General features: G+C 37.6%; 1 protein-coding gene across 1 annotated transcript; it reads right to left on the reverse strand.

Moving 5' to 3' along the window:
• Positions 1-1,391: 1,391 nt before the first annotated feature.
• On the reverse strand, positions 1,392-8,118 carry LOC110930356 (WD repeat-containing protein 43). Its single transcript, XM_022173654.2, has 12 exons — positions 7,868-8,118; positions 7,356-7,505; positions 7,134-7,249; positions 4,622-4,776; positions 4,398-4,486; positions 2,853-3,390; positions 2,657-2,761; positions 2,409-2,563; positions 2,239-2,318; positions 2,039-2,150; positions 1,884-1,958; positions 1,392-1,812 (listed from the first exon to the last, which is right to left on the reverse strand). Exons 1-12 carry the CDS (start codon positions 7,955-7,957, stop codon positions 1,669-1,671), a joined length of 1,809 nt encoding a protein of 602 aa, XP_022029346.1. The 5' UTR covers positions 7,958-8,118; the 3' UTR covers positions 1,392-1,668.
• Positions 8,119-17,725: the final 9,607 nt, after the last annotated feature.

Raw genomic sequence — 17,725 nt, forward strand, 5'->3', positions numbered from 1 at the left:
TCTGCTTATCAGTACTTAAGTTCCGAATCCTAGAAGTCATTTAGTCATGCGCAATTATCTTATAGACCTCGGACTCTAAACGAACCAACCGTTCAGTGAATAAAAAGCTTGATTATGATCGTTTATTTACTAAGCGAATGAATATGAACAAAAAGTATGTTCATGTGATTAGTTCCTTTATGTTTGTTTATTTAGGTTCGTTCATGTCCTTTCGTTTACTTATGTATTTAAATTTATCTATTAGACCATGTGTAGTGGTTTGGGTGAATAATGCCCCTACCCTTGGGCGTTTTCCGCCATGTGGCAGTACAGTCAGCAAGGGGCATTATTGGGCGTTTTTCTAAAATGGGTGTAGTGGGGATGTGGGTATTATGTTAAAGGGTGTAAATAATTAAATAACAATAAAAAAATCAACTAAAAAACCTATTGGATTAAAAAAAGGAATCTTAAATGCTATTGGCCAAACACATATGTTGAGGGTGTCGTTTAAAACACGCCAAGGGAAATTTTTTCAAAAAAAGGGCAAAAAAACGCCCAATGTAATGGGTCTTCGGCGTTATTAGGCGTTTTTTTGAATTTTTTTTTTTTAAAACGCCCCACTACACATGGTCTTAGTTATTAATAATACTAAGTACCATCATTGCATCAACCCATCAGCTCAATCAAATTTTGGAGCCAGGCCTTGGGTAATCAACTGAAAAACAATAAAAGAACACATTCATTTTCTTTGTTACGATCGTTAAGTTAATTCACCTATGTTCATTTAAAATCTAGGCGAATGCACATAAAGCAACACGAACACATTTTCTTAATGAACGAACATGGACAAGATAATCCGTTAACTTTAAGTGTCCATGTTCCGGTCATTTTCATGCTAGCTTGCTGCCATAAAATCGTGGTGACAAACTGACAATACCTCAAAAAGCAGCAGTCAATTACAGAATGTTTGAACACTAGTCAAAAGGTAGCAAATCCTTGCGTAAAAAGTAAACCATTCACCACTTTTTTCCTCCGATTTCATTCAGAAAAAAGTGTCTCGGGACCTAAGAATCTGGACAAGTCCTAGGATAGCCACTATTGGAGCATCAAACCTAACCGGTCTTTTACTAGTCTTGTCTGGTCCAAACCAATGTGTAATAAACAAGATGCATATACTGATATGAAATAAGAAAGAATGCTTGATACACACACAGCGGAGAAAGCAAGGTTTACTAGTCAAAACATGTTCGGGTTGAAATGAGTTCTTTCGCGAATGGATCAAGACCGGCAGGATCATGTTGACCTTGACCCTCAAAACACTAGTCAATGGGTCAGAATTGCCACCAACTTAAGGTAATGAACTGCAGCCATGAGTTCTAAACAAGACTTAAAAGTAACATAAAGTAGAGGAATGGTGAAAAAAAACAAAACTTTTCTGATATTCAGTAACTGTAGCTTACAAGATCAATTACATTAAGTTAACAAAAAATCACCAAAAAGAGAACTAGAGAAGACGTAACTGTTTCTGCAGGGCTCGTTTAGAACATGACCAAAGACTTGATAATAATAATAATAATAATAGGAAAGCTTCTAAATTACTAAATTATACCTCCGAAGATATCATTTCTACACAGGGAAAATGACATCTAATGAAGAAAACAAAACCTATGTTTTTTGTCTGAAACTGACCTAGTTCTTGTCGTCATCGCTAGTATTTTCAGATGTGTCATCTTCATCATAAAGCATGTCTTCTTCTTCATCATCATCATCATCATCGTCTTCAGCTTCACTTTCTTGTTTCAAAATTTGACTTTTATCAGCAGCCTTGTTAATCTGTTCATAAATGATATCAAATTACCATATAAAAACATGAACAGAATCACTGATTAATGAAAGAGAGTAACCTGTGCTGTTACAAGTTGCAAACGCCCGGACAACTGTAGCAAAGACTGAGTAACAGACCCTGTTGACTTTGTTAGCTGCAAAAAGATTAAAAAACGTTTATTCTATCACATTGCTAAAACTACTAGGAGCATATTATAGTTTGAGATAACTATACCTTATGCAATGAATCCAGTAATTGCGATGCTGATTCTTCAGATTTAACATAGTGGCCATGATGCACTAATATGCAACAAACCCATGGAAGAATGTATTGCCCGTTCATTGACCTATGACAAAAAAAAAATCGTTCAAAAACTAAAGCACGATGTTTATTTTACATTTATACCCATTACTCTTTATTTAGAAAACACACACCTTGATTGCCACATGGACAACAATATTTTTAACGATGTACACGCATCCTCCGGTGTCATAGATAAAACAGCTGCTCTCATCTGTTGTTAACAATATAAATATAATTACGAGGGGTATATAAAAAATAACCTCCAAAATAGCATGCATGAAAATGTGAATGAACAGAAAACCTGTTTTTGTGGTACAACAGCTTCAAGGTTGACACCCTTTAAAAGCTTGGATAACGTAACAGTGTTAGATTTTAGATCGTTATCACTCATGAGAATGCCTTCAGCTCTCAGCCGGTCTTCGAGGCATACGGTTACTTCCTCCATTTCCACATCGTCTGATCATAATATTTGAAAAATTAAGTAAACAACGATTACAATTTACCACTATAAACATTAAATGAATAAAAGAACGTGTAAAATGTAAAAACCTTTAGTTAATGAATGTGTATCTCTGCTTTTGACATCAGGAGCATCAAAAATCTTAGAAACCGGAAGCAAGGCACCTTCGGTATTCGCACGGTCTAAAGCCGTAACTGTTAAAATTAGAAGATTGTTATGTTAAATAACCATACGAATAGCAAAAGCCGTGATTGAGTTATGTACCAATAAAAAAGGCAAACTTACTGTGATTCCGGTTTTCTTGCCCTTTCTTTGACTTATGAGATTGGGTCAAAGGTAAGAGAATACCATCCATCGAACTGGATAGCTTTACGTCTGTACCATAGTGTACCGCGAGTTTCTCGAATGTCGGCTTTATCAGCAAGCCATGGGCAAGAAAAACTTGACTAGTTGCGGGCTTCGAAAAAGTTTGTAATTTTGCCGAAAATATAGTCGGGCCCGCACCCTTGTAATTCTTAGAGAAATCATCGTCTACAGATACCATGACTTTTGTTGGCTTGGAATTGTGCAGTTCGTCAATATTTGTTCCGCTCCACATGTAACAAACGCCCATTTCTGAAATGGCGAGTACGGACAGACCTGAGTTATCTGCACCGTGCGACTTGCTATCTATGAAGATAGCAGGGTGGTCCATTGCAAGAACACAAGAAGCTGATTTCTTTTTGCTACCGTCTATCTCCCAAATGGCGATATACCGTTCACCGACAGCAGATGAAATGACATATTTGCCATCATCGGAGAAACTTATACACCGAACAGCCACCTATTATAAGACATGGAATTAAGCAGAGAGCAGAAAAAAAAAAACAAAGTAAGAGACTAAGAGCATTCACAGTAGATTCCCATCCTCATCCCTATAACTAGAAAACACTTTTATCCCTAAAATTTAATGATTTTTTTTAAATCTCCCACAACTCATTCCCCATATATATCCCAATTTAATTAAATAATACTTCTTTATTCCCTTTTATTACTTTTTATATTTCTTCCACACAACCAATCACAGAGAATAGATAATAAATATAAGGAGTCAATAGTAGGGGTGTGCACGGTTCGGTTCGGTTTTAGCACCGGTTCGGTTTGGTTTTTCGGTTTTTGGAACAAAATCACGTAAGATTCAAAAATAAAAAATATATATATAATCCAAGATTCATGAATCTTTCTTAGATGTTTACATTTAAGTTATTATATGTAACCTTTTTAATGAATATTGTTCACATAAACCTTACCTTCTAATCTATTTTTATGTTTCTACAAAGTTTTTATTAAGACATTTTCTTTTGTAGTACTCTGAAAATCATTTAATTTATATGTTAAGCTTTGTTAATTCTTGTAGGCAATAGATAAATCATTTCAAAGATAGATAAACATGTTAATATTTTTATTATAAATACTTAACATTCAAGAATAAAACTAATAATTCCTAAATCAATATATAACAAACATTAAAAAAATGAACTGTTAGGTTATTCGGTTCGGTTCAGTTTTTTTTTTTTTAAAATTGTAAAATGGTAACCAAACCGTTAATATCGGTTCAGTTTTTTGTTTGATTCGGTTAAATCGGTTTTTTCAGTTTTCTGTTCACCCCTAGTGAATAGTGTCTCTATATTTAGAAACTCCTATAGCTATCCCTCAGATTTTAGGAATTAGAATCCTGATATGGAATGAAAAAGAAGAATTCTTTGTATTTTCCCTAAATTTTAGAGATGGGGATAAGGAACCAAATGAGAATGCTCTAATAAAAATTTAAAAGAACAAAAAATTACTTACAGGATGCCCGGAAAATTTCTGCATCTTTTTGTGGTCTGAACAACTGAAGATCTTTAGTTGAGCTGCTGCTGTTGCTAAAAGCTTCCCATCTGATGTTATAAAATTGGCATAAAAAATATTGCATGATTTTTTTTGCAAGAGCAAACCAGCTTAATCAATTACGTAAACAAGAATTCTCCGGAGATTTCAGACTATAAATTCAGAACTTCAAATGACATGTATACCTGATGAAACGCACATTGCAGATATGGCTTTTGCTGAGGCTTTAAACTTGCCCAACAAGTTTCCTGTCATGGAATCAAGTTCACATATCATCCCATCGACACCCGCAGTATACACACTCGATCCACTTGAAGGAGATGAGATGGCAGTGGCACCTCTGCATATTGTTACGTGTATTAGATTTTGTCGGTGATAACTATACAAAGAGTGATCTAAAAACAATATCATCTGTTCAACACCCATTCTTTAAAGTGGATGTTATAGACTGTAATCACATGCATGAAGCGTCAAAAATGTTATATTAGCATAATAGTATGTGTGTGTGTGTGTATATATATATATATTCCTGATGGAACCCACAATTGAGTAGCATGACTTAGAACTAAATGCATGATGGATCATAAATGATCTGTTGAACTTGAACAAATTCGACAACTTAGAGCAACATACCCAGCAGATGCACCATGACATGACAAGCAGGGTTATGGTTATAATTAGTATTTGCTACGCTATAACATACATTTTGAGTCCAATATCCATCTGGTATTGGAAAAGCAGCTACATGAAAGTAATAATGCTAAAGAAAGATCAGTTTTGGTGTTATCTAGATTCTAGATGCTGGCCTCAGGTTACGAAGAACATGTATAGCATATATATGGACTATGTCCAACAGTAGCTGGTCATCGGGGGTAGGGTCTGATATGTTACCGTGTTCCATTGAGGATTAGTGGGGGTGCTAATGTAATTTTACTGGTCTCGGATATGGTAAATCAATGGTGTAGGTGTGATTTTGCAGGCCTCAATATGTGATTTGGATGATCAAAAAATATGTGATTTGGACGATAAATTGTTAATTCAAATGGTGGCCTAAAGAGGTTAATATAATAACTATTATGTTTTGACCTCAGACATGAATCACAACAGCTTGTGTTTGTTTGTACCTTGTGGTCTGAGGCTGAGTTATTGTGGAACGGAGCTGGGAAACTATTAAGTTGAAACATGGGAATGCTATTTGGTTGACGGTTACTACAGTTGTTATATGATCTGGAGTGCTGTTAAAATCAACTTGAGAGCATACACTTTGTACGTGCAGGGTCAACAGTTATGTATGGAGTCTGGTACTCTTTTACCATTTTCCTCTATTTACACTTAATTTAACCACTACTGACTGCTTTGGTGACTATTTACACACATTTTTAGTTTCTATGAGAAAGAGAATATTACCGGTTATATGGTATTTTTGACCGGTCATAAAAAAGAGAATACATATTATGGGTGTTAAATATTCATATGTTAGCTTCGTTACGGTATCTATTAATGCATACATAGTATTGCATACTGTTCTATTTAGATATGCTAGTTCTAAAATGTAAACGTTATGTTTTTGGGGTTGCTGTGGTAACAAATGTACAGATCAAAAAGGGGGGTTCTAAGTTCCTAGATTGCTGCAGGCAGACAAAGCTGAACGAATGGGACTAAATCAACAATTACAGCCAATGCATCCAGCAGCGGATGATGGTCAAAATAAAGTTATTGGGTATACCAGTCTGATGACGGTGATAGAAGCCAATTGGTGATTCTGTACAGTACTTGAGTTCACTTTATTAAGAGTAAGTTGAGTAACCAGTTGCCTTTCTGTAGTTTGTTGATAGTCAATGTGGTCAGTGGTCACTATGGAGTATCTAGACAAGAAATGGGGCTGGGATGCAGCTGAAAAAGGAAGACGGATCCAGATAGCCTTTAGATGCATGCAACACAAGGTTTCTGGTTATCTTCAAGTCTATAAAATGATACTTTGGGGATTTTATTTGATCTGTGTATAACTATAGTAGAGTTACAACCTCTAAATTTGAATTAAGGCCTCGTTGTTGTACTCAATAAAACTAGATCATGTCTTCAATCACCTTGGTTTTAAAAAGCGTGAGGCGCACATAAGCGTCAAGGTCTAAAACCGAGACGCGGAGTGCAAAAGCGACGGGCTTTTCGTACCTGAGGCGCACGGTGATTAAGTAATTTTTTGTATATGTCCAACATGTTTTTAGATTCCTTTACCCAAAATATAGCTATAAATAAGGATTTATATGATTTTATCTACTTGTACAAGCCAGAAAACCAAAAGTACAACACTTTTCTGCATAAGAACGCCTCAAATACATGAAGTGCACACCTCGGGCCGAAAAACCCCAAAAAAGGGGAAAATCTGCGCCTTTTGGACACTTCTTGTATTTCCTCTAGACGATGAGCAAAAAAGCCCAAGAAACTACGCCTTCATGCGTCTTGTGCAGTTGCGCCTCAGAGCTTTTTAAAACCGAGTCGATCGCTAAAGCTTAGAGTGTTAATTTATCTTAGCTTTTCCCCAGGGGCATGTTAACCGGGGAAGGGGTCTTTTTGTGTATCAATAAGTCTTTTTTCCGGAAATTAGCCTCGTTCACCCAAAAACATGCAGATGATAAGCCTAAAGTCTATCAAGTTCTTTTGTGGAAGTCATATCATTTAAATGAAATCAAGACTCACCCGGGATGGCAATCACTGACCCTCCACTTTAGTTGACCCGCAGATACATCCAAAGCTAGAATATCACCACCCCCGGTTCCTAAAATAAGCAATGAGCTTCGCTGTTTCCTTTTTTTCTGATAAAACAAAGTCATGAAATCAATAATGGCAACCAAACATTTCCTCACATCTGTGTGTTGTAAATAAACCAATTTGATTATATAGAGATGAAAATAAGAAAACCTTTTTCTCTAAGGGCAGCCATTTCATGCAAGTGTAATCAACCGACATGCGCCGTCCACCTTCAGGTTTAGCAAAAAAGTCTGTTTCATGAGTTGTTGACACGATGTTTGCAAAGTCTGTTTGCACTTGGCCCTTTATAGTGTCCCAAATCTGAAAACCAAATTAAAAACGCATCATGTCAAGCGCGCGCCCAATCCCTATCGGGTCGTACATCAGTTCACTAAAAGCACATTAAGCGATTAAGCAACAGGTAATATTTTACGAAAAATAAACAAACAATATGAACTTAAAGAGTAAGTGAGGTCTAAAAACATGTAATAATTCATTGATGGTTAAACAGAAAAAGAACCTAGGTCTAACAACCCTAAAGTGAACAAAAACACACTCTGATTTTCAATTTTTCATTAGATTTTTTTGCAAATTTAATATCAATGTTACTCTACTGTGTAGCACTAGTTTCACATTTCATTTTTCAAAGATGAAAACAAACAAATCGCAGAATAAAAGCATACCTTAATCCGGCCATCACCGGAACTGATAGCAAGAAAGTCCAACGATGGGCTAAAGGAAGTCAATACGTCTCTGATATTTGCAGAGTCCATTGGAAATCTTTAATCGGTTGTTGAATTGAAATTGACAATCACCTTAAACGGAAGATTAAAATCAAAGCAGAGGAACGGCCGAGCAGTGCTGCGTTGCTGCGTATGCGCCAACTAGGGTTTATGAAGGGAGGGTTTTATGATGTGTGTGAGTAAATAAGTTGACAAAGGGTTTATGGGTGAAGATAACTTTTTATTAGTAGGAAAATTGCTTCCTAACAATTGTTTTTATTGCTTGAAATCAAGGTAAGAGAAATCGCTAATCGCAAGTCGGTCGGTGAGGTAGAGACTAGCGACTCCTTGGAATTAATTGAGATTAATCGGATCGGATTTTTATATGTAATTTTTAGTTTTATGTATACATATACATATTTTTATACGTAAATATTTTAATAGCTAGGTTTTAACTCTTACTCAACTCATCTTTTAAGCATACAAGATTAATTGTTGGAATTCACATAGTTTGGCTAGAAACTGGCCGTAATTTAAAGGTTTTGACTGGAATATATACAGGTTTTTTGCTAAATTCGCCGATGGTTGGCTAACTAGGTTCGACTAGACCCGATTAGCGATTAATCACCGATTAATTGCGATTTTTACAACACTGCTTGAAATAAAGCAAATTGTTGTAAAAAATGATTTTTATAATCTTTAATTGTTACCCAACAACTTTGTCTTCTTTTAGAAATTGACAACTCTTTCACTTAGTTGTGACATGTGGGAGGGGGTATTTTGAGCTATGCTTAGATTATGGGGTATGGTGGGGCTTGGGTTGGGGTTTGGGTTGGGGCATTGGTTGACACGTGAAAATTCAAAACTCAAGTCTTGAACCCACTTTGAAGGGGGTATGGTGGGGCTTGGGTTCAGCTTTTTTTTCTTTAAAATATATATATATATATATATATAACCATTCACAGCCCGCCATGTCAGCTTGCTCCCCCGCCCCACGCCCGGCTTGAAAGCCAAGCCCCAAGGGCCACGCCCCAACCCAAGCCCACCCGGGATGGTGGCTTGGGCGTTTTCCCCCAACCCAAGCCCCATACCCCATGGCCGGTTGTAAAATCGTGTCTTATAGACTTATACCCGGCTCAGCTCAATACTCGTCGAGTATTTATCGGGTAATTCATTAGGTATCAGGCATATCCGCGGATATCAGGTACAGCCGTTGACACAAATGAATCATAAAAGAAAATATGAATAAATCTTTATATACAGCACGCACACTAATTATTTTACTTTAAAGAATTCAAAGTTGAAAGTCGAATTCAAAGCTAACACTCTTGTTTACACATTATTTTAGACAGGATTAAATATTATTATTATTATTATTATTATTATTATTATTATTATTATTATTATTATTATTATTATTATTTTATTATATATAGCAAACCATAAAGCATGTTTGCTACAGTGATCTTTTAAAGTTTAGAATTTGGCCACTAGGTTTCTTAAAGCTTAGAGTTTTGGTCATGTAGTTTTCCTTACCTTGCTTTGGAGTTAGAGATTAAAACTTTGAGAAATGTGTTATTTTTTCTTTTCTTTTTATATAGAATTGTTTTGTTGTTTTGCATTTCGTTTTTTTATGTTTTTGTTTTAGTGATCTGATATTTCATAACATGGTGATGAACGGTACTACTTTTTTTTCTTTTGTTTTTTTTTTTATCTTTTCATTGTAAACTTTTGAGATTTTTTATTTTACTAACAAAACTTTGATTTCTAATAATTTGACACAAAAGTAAATTTGTTTAGTTTTTTTATTAGTTTTTGTTTTACTTTTTTTTCTTGGATTTGGTCACCATTTGGTGATAAAATTTGGTATCTAAGGTTTCTACCCCATCGACTTTCTAATAAGTGTCGGTATAAATTCAACTTTGTCTACGTTTTACTTTAGGTGAGTCATTTAGTGTAAGAAATTCGTGTTTTTTGGGTTTTTTTTCTCGACTTTGGTCATCGTTTGGTTGCTACTTGGCACGATTTTACGCCACATGCCCCGCAACGCGGGGGCTTAAGACTAGTTATTATCATTTCAAATATTATTCAAGTATAACTATTATGTATTTTTTTTTTCTCGGTAAAACTATACCACTTAAAAAGAAAATTCCGTTCTTGAAATCACTAAATAAAGAAAAATACTTACAGGGTATGTGAATAACAGAAATACAAAACCTAAATCAGTAGAGACCGATACATGGTTCAGAATATCATACGTTTGTAATGGATGAATATCAATGCTATTCATAGCGATAATATATCCTAACCCAATATATGCCCATACCTCACATGTTTTGTTTTAGAAAAAAAAAAAATTATATTAACTAATTTAATGTAACTTTTATGATTGTAACTGACCAAATCATAACCTGTTACTGTTACATATATAAATAGTCTAATACAAAAGTTTCATTATTTTTATGAAAAAAAAAAAACTCGACTGAACAAAAAAAAAGATATTTATTATAGTAGTTTTGGTATTTTCACAATAATTTCGGATATATTATTCGGGTATATAGTCCAGGTAAATGGGTATGTGGTTTCGGGTAATCGGGTCGTGTACCATCTAATCCTAAACCTGTCCCAACTCCCATGCCCGTTAAAATTTTTAAAGTTAATTCCATACCCGACCCAAACCCGTCGAATTTCGGGTAAATGTTTCAGGTCAGACGGATGAATCTCGTGAAAGATGCTAAGAAAGCATGCATTGCTTGTAACATGTAACACATCCATAGCAATTAAAACAGAGGAAGAAATTGAAGCTGAAAGAGACGCTAATTTCAGGAATTAACAGGAAGTTGAAGATGAATGGAGAGCAGAGTAGGCAGGTCGGACCAATGATAGAGACTGAATTTAATTGAGATGATGAAAGCAAATCTGTAACTATATGGTTTGATTGAAGAAGAAGACAATACAAATAATAACCACTGAAGTGGCAAGGGTTATGCCCTTCTCAATGCAATAAGTATGAGCCTAACAACTTACTAATTTCTCTCTTATCCTTCACTAATGACTAATGCCTTATTTATAGAAAAGTAATTACACTAATCCTCCTTACAATATTACAATATACTAAAACGTATGTAATTTCCATCACAATTATGAACATGATTGGTGAAGGTCCCTTTGTACCCAAAAGTCCTTTGTTGGTGAGCTATTTACGAGAATCAAAGTTATTGTAGACGAGAGACATCCCTTATCCATATTCTCCATAGTGTTAGACTGTTAGGAGACCCATGTGTTTGACGATTTTATATAAAACTCCCAATTCAACGTTTTGAACACTTTCTTGAGACCCACTTCAAACATGAGCGCTATCCTTTTTGAACTCTTTAATCATGTATGTGTCCCGTTAACCATCTAGTATATTCCTCATTTCAGTGAAGGTGGATTGTTGATTAGTCTATTAGCCAAAACTTTTGCAGTAACTTAATATATGCAACCTAAAATGTTATCCCATGTTGTCCAATAAAAAAACAGATCATTAATATTTGCCATTAAGGAAGTAGAGAGATTTACCTCTATTAGTTGTTCCATGTGTGGAAAAATATTGCAAGATTGAGCTGAAATTTTCTTCAAATAAGGTATAAAAACGTTTAAAAACGTTTGATGAATTTAAATGTGATTTCATCTCCTTCTCACTCCCACATAACCATACTGCTTCTTACTCTCATTTTTATCTGAATGGGCCATCAAGGTGGAAGCTTCTTCATCTGGCACTAACTTGAAACCACTATTAAACAACATGGGACAACTCAGGGCCGGCTCTGAGAATTCATGTGTCATGTTCAAGTTTGAAAAAACGTACCCTTAAGCCTTAGGGACGACGGTATCATGTCGGGGACTCCTTCGTGGAGTTGTTTTCACCGAGCGGTGAATGTTCGCCGCCCCCTAAGCGGTGTTCGGTGATTGCCTTTTTCGGTGCCAATTGTTTGAGTGAGATTGCTTGAGTGGGATTGATTGAGGAATATATAACTCAAACATGTGACAACCCTCACTAAACCAGGTATCCGTACGACTTGATTAATGACTAATTACTGCTTAATTACTGTGCTTACTTGAAATTACTGATGAACTGCTACTTGATTTCTGATACATGCATATTCCTGCATCATACTTTACATACCGTCACTACATTATTTACATGCTGAACCTTAGTGACAAACATGATGCACAAAAGCACAGTAGCACTATAAACGGATAACCTATTGAACATGCTTAATGACGGGGGTAGCTCAAACCTTAATAAACCTGATTAGAAACACAACAGCTTAAAAGGTTGAAAGGTTAAAAGGTTCGGAAATAGTCCAACGGTCATGAACAGTAAAAAGACAAGTCAGAGCCTTGTCACATCACCCTCTGCGTGTCCAACACTCTCACAGCCGTAAAAGAGAGTATGTGCACAGAGAACACGCTTTTACCCGCAGGTCTAAACCCTTCAACCCTCAAATGGGCAAGTCCCTCACTGTAGCCAAGGATTACTGGTCAAAGGCTTCCTCTTATAGAATATTCTTTCCCTATAAATAACAGCCTATTGCCATTCATTCCAGCCATTCCAGATCAACTCAGATCACCCTTGATCTCTGATCTTACTTCTCCTCTCTAGAACCTGCTCCATGCTTGTTCTATTCTCGGCTCACTACAATATTATCTCACTTAACATAGACATTCTGGGTTGAACCCTTCAAGCCAGAATTCAAAGTGAATAATAACAAAGTGATCCGCCTCCACGTGCTACAAACGTGGGGGGACCCCACGACCTGCGTTAGGCTAATCGAAACTTTGAACCCTTTTACCCCTGAGATATCGCTACAGGCCTTGGTCTATTATTTGTTGTATCAACAAGTTGGCGCCCACCGTGGGGCTACGCCGCTAACTTTATCTTAAAGACCAGTTGTGTAGCTCCATTTTCTCTTTACATCATGTATGAAAGCGAGTCTCTCGGTCAGGTAAATCAGGTGCCTAACAACACCGATTTAACACCAAATTCGGGTCGGATCTCACCGGTCTTATATACACCTCTTTCTACTCCCGAAAGTACTCCAACGGGATATGTTCCCAGAGTTCACTTCTTTTCAAACACAAACCCATCTCGGTCAGGGGTTGCACCTACTCAAATCAATGTAATGCATACACCGGAACACATAGATCTAACACCCGAGTGAGTAGCTAGAAATTTCTTACAACTGGGATTTTTTCTCAACTAGCATGTGAGCTTAGAAAGGAAAAAAAGGGTGAGAATAAGACTAAATTATGAGGAATCTGAACCCTCATTATCACATGGCCCTTCATCTCTTCCTTTTAGCAGCTCACGTTCAGCCACATCTTACCTTGAAGTTGGTCCTAGTGTGGCAGACCAACCACTCAAGCCTTTAAGCTTTTGGGAGGCCAAGTCCAACCGCTTTTCCCTTATTTACCTACCAACCCGTTACAACTGGTGCACATATGGGGCATAAAACCACTCTTGATCAATTATGGTAAGTCACCAACTTCAAGTGTTCTCCCTCCCATTGCTACTTCGTGAAAACAAGCCATGGCCACCCTGCCTTCGGCTCGTGGTAGGGTCATGAACACATCCATAGGAATGCCTTATACAGTAAGCCTTTAAGGCTTTAACCTTTTGACACAGATGATGACATCTTTCATGAATACCATCAGAAAGCCTTTAAGGCTTTAACCTTATACCCTAGCTGATGACACGGATGATGGAAAAAATTTCCTTTGCAGCACGTGAAAAGTGGATGATGACATAGAAAGCCTTCAAGGCTTTGACCTTAATTTCATCAACCAAGTGCCAACCACTCACCAGGGTACCTCAAGCGGTTACCCAGCTTCAAGGGTAGTAGAAGACCTCTCAAAACCCTACAAGCCTAACAAACTTGTCTTGCTTCTCCCAACAAATCGTTGATTACAAGTTTCAAACCCAGATAAAGATGCCATCACGGTACTAAAGACTACCTCCAAATCTTCGCCAGGATTGCAAGAATTGAAAAATGACCCAACTCCGAATGTTGTCTCATGTTCATGCAAACCCTTGAAGGGTTTTCACGCATATGGTTCAATGACCTTCCTGGACGAAGCATTCAGACCTTTAACGATCTTAGAAAAAGTTCCCTATAACAACAGAGGCATGTCAATGACGCCACGATAATCTTCCAGACCAAACAACGTGATGATGAACGTCTCAGAGACTTCACCGAAAGTTACAAGAAGAAAGATTTAACTTACGCCAATGAAAAGCTTAGGGTTGCAAGGTTCATGAATGCTAAATTCCAAATATTTCACAAGATACTTCAATAAATGTCTGCCCAAAACCCTTGAAGAAACACTTGAAAGGGCTGAAGCCCACATTCGAGGAGAATAAGCTGTAGACATCAAAGAACAAAATAAAAGACTCTTAACTGGAGCTTCTAGTATGGCTCTTATGACAAATGGTTCAAAGGTTCGGATTCCAGAAGGCCTAAAGGCCGGAACCCTCCAAGCCAAGAAAAAACCATAAACTTTACAGCCTTAACCAAGGCTACATAAGAGATCTTGGCAACCGAAGGGGTAAAACACAGCTTCTGCCCTCCTCAACCTTTGCCAAAAAACAAAAGATTGGAATAATCAAGCCAGTATTGTGAGTTTCACGAATAGAAAGGTCACCATACCAATAATTGCTTCCAACCCAAAAAGAGGATCGAAAAAGCCGTCAACTCCGAACTTGCTCACTTGGTTAAAGGGGTCAAGGACAAAATGGTTGAAGAATAAAAGTAGGAAGTGAACATGGTCGACCTTGAAAACAAAGCTTTAACCCTCTCAGCTGATGAAAAGCTTGAAACGCTTTAACCCTCTCAGCGATAATGAGCGTTCAAAGCTTCAACAGTCTGAATCCTCCAAAATCATGCTTGAGAAATGCTTTAACCCTCTCAGCTGATGAAAAGCTTGAAACGCTTTAACCCTCTCAGCGACGATGAGCGTTCAAAGCTTCAACAGCCTGAATCCTCCATCAAAGGTATCGCAGACATACCTACCAAGCCCTTAGGCCAAATAACCCCTAATGTTTGTTCCGCGAAAGAACAAAGGGACGAACCGAACAACTCACTTTTGCAGTGATCAATATCCCTTCCAACTATGATATCATCATAGGAAGGCCAGGGCAAGGTGTGTTCGGAATGGCAGTTGTAGTTGGTCAAGGCACTGTGAAGTTTCCCACTGAAAAAGGGATAGCAACCCTTCAACCTACCCAAGAAGCTTTTATGGTTGAAGGGGAAAGCTCAAGAAAGGACGAAGACGATGAACAAGGGTTGAACATAAACCCAAAATATCCTCAACAGGGGATAAGGGTAAACACTAACCTTTACAATGAAATCCTCTCATACCTTGAAAAGCTGCTCTTGCACTATGTATTTGGTTGATGCCCCGAAGATATGACCGACATCCCTCATAGCATTGTTGAAACATGAGTTATGGATCCCACCTGATGTTAAGCCCATTATACAAAAGAAACGGAGTCAAGCCCCTAAAAGAAGCCTTGCAGAATGCCAAAAGATGGAAAAGCTTGTTCTAGCCGGAACCCTTCGAGAGGTCAAGTATCAATCATGGGTGGCCAATCCGGTAATGGTTTAAAAACCCGACAAGTCTTGGAGAATGTATATCGATTTTAAAGACTTGAACAAAGCACGCCCAAAGGATTGCTACCTGCCGCCCTGGATAGACCTCAAGGTTAACTTACTCACGGGCTTCTCGTGTTTTCTTGACACCTAAAAGGGTTACCATCAGATCCTAATGAAAGAAGAAGACGAATAAAAACCGCATTACACACTGATAAAGGCATATTTTGCTACCAAAAAATGCCTTTTGTTTTAAGAAACGCAGGTGCCACTTATCAACGCCTGGTTGACAAAGCGTTTACCGAACAAACTGGCAAGAACATAGAAGCTTATGTTGAAGATTTGATGATCAAGAGCAAAACGGAATACCAAATGCTCAATGACATACAAGAAACCTTCCAAACCTCGAGAAAGATAAACATGAAAGCTTAATCCAGTCAAGTGCTCGTTTTTAGGGCACATCATGGGGAAACAAAGCATAAAAGCCAACCCTCAAAGGATGTGCTAACAAGAAAGACTTTCAATGGAAAGCCTACAGCTTTGAAGCGTTTTACCTCAAAAGGAAGCCTTCAACCAAATGAAGCAACACTTGGCTTCACTCCCAGCCATTTCGGCTCCAGAAACAGGAGGAACGACCTCTATCTACCTTTCGATTGCTGAAAATACCATAAGTACGGCTCTAATCATTGAACGAAACAAAGTTCAGATACCCGTTTACTTTTTCAAAACTTCAAAATTAGCAGAAATCAAATATTCTTCTTTAAAAAAACTTGCTCTAGCCCTAGTCCAAACGGCTAGAAGGCTTCGAAGGTACTTTCAGTCACACCCAATACAAGTGATCATTGACTAACCAATTAAGAATGTGCTTGAAAAACAAGAAAATTCCGGACGATTAGCCAAATGAGTTGTGAAACTAGGTGAACACAAAATCACCTATGTCCTGAGAAAAGTTGTCAAAGCTCAAATCTTGGCTGACTTCATCTTGTAAGTCCCTAAAGAAGCCATAACAGAAGTTAATACAACTGCAGCTGAACCCTCCAACCCTGATACCTGGAAGCTCTTTACCGACAAAGCTTCCAGCATTGAAGGGTCAGGAGCAGGGCTAGTTCTAATTGATCCCAACGAATTGGAATTCACGTATGTCTTTCGTCTTGAATTTCAGACTACAAACAACGAAGCTGAGTATGAAGCATTGATTGCTAGGCTCAAGCTTGCAAAAAATATGGGTGTCAAAAGGCTTCAAGTCCTCACAGACTCTCTCAAGCTTAGACAATAACATCTACATAGAAAAAGAACCCAACATGAATAAGTACCAAAATAAATCAAAGGAATCGATTAACACATTTCAAACATGTGCCATCAAATAAATTCCAAGATCTCAAAACAAGAGAGCTGATGCAGTAAGCAAGCCTGCATCTCTTACGTTTGCACATCTCACCAAGAAGATACTAGTTGAGGTATTAAAAATACCATCCATCCAAAAAACACGAGTTTCAAGATATGATCACCGAATAAGGGCCAAATTGGATGACTCCCATTAAAAAGTTCCCAAAAAACGATGAATTACCTAATGACCAGACTAGGGCTGAAAGGGTTCGTATCAAGTCAAGGCAGTATGTGTTACAAGGATATATCCTTTAGAAAAAAGGATACCTTGCACCACTACTTCGATGCGTTGGCCCAAAACAAAGCCAATATCTGATCAAAGAGGTTCACGAAGGGATATGTGGAGCTCATTGTGGCCCAAAATCGGTAGTGTCAGAGTTGATGAACCTCGAACACTTTTGGCCTTCCATGCATCGAGATACCTCCGAACAATTGCGAAAATGTGAAACTTGTCAGTTACATGCTCCGGTACCCAAAAGCCCCAAACATGACCCCGTTCCCATCTCCTTGGCTTGGCCATTTCACAAGTGGGGTATAGACATTGTTGGCCCATCCCCACTAGCCAAATGAGGAGTCAAGCTCTTATCAGTAACCGTGAATTACTTCACCAAGTGACCAAAAGTAAAACCATTGGCAAAAATCTCAGGGAAACATGTCATTGATTTCGAAAGCATAATCTATCGTTTTGGGCTCCCAGGGGTACTAGTCATGGATAACTAGAAATAGTTTGCCGAGAAACCTTCTAGCTCCTGGTGCAAGGAGTTCAGAATAACTCAAGTATTCAGCTCGGTAGCTTACC

The sequence above is a fragment of the Helianthus annuus genome, chromosome 3 (genome assembly GCF_002127325.2).
Source record: "Helianthus annuus cultivar XRQ/B chromosome 3, HanXRQr2.0-SUNRISE, whole genome shotgun sequence".
Classification (NCBI taxonomy): domain Eukaryota; kingdom Viridiplantae; phylum Streptophyta; class Magnoliopsida; order Asterales; family Asteraceae; genus Helianthus; species Helianthus annuus.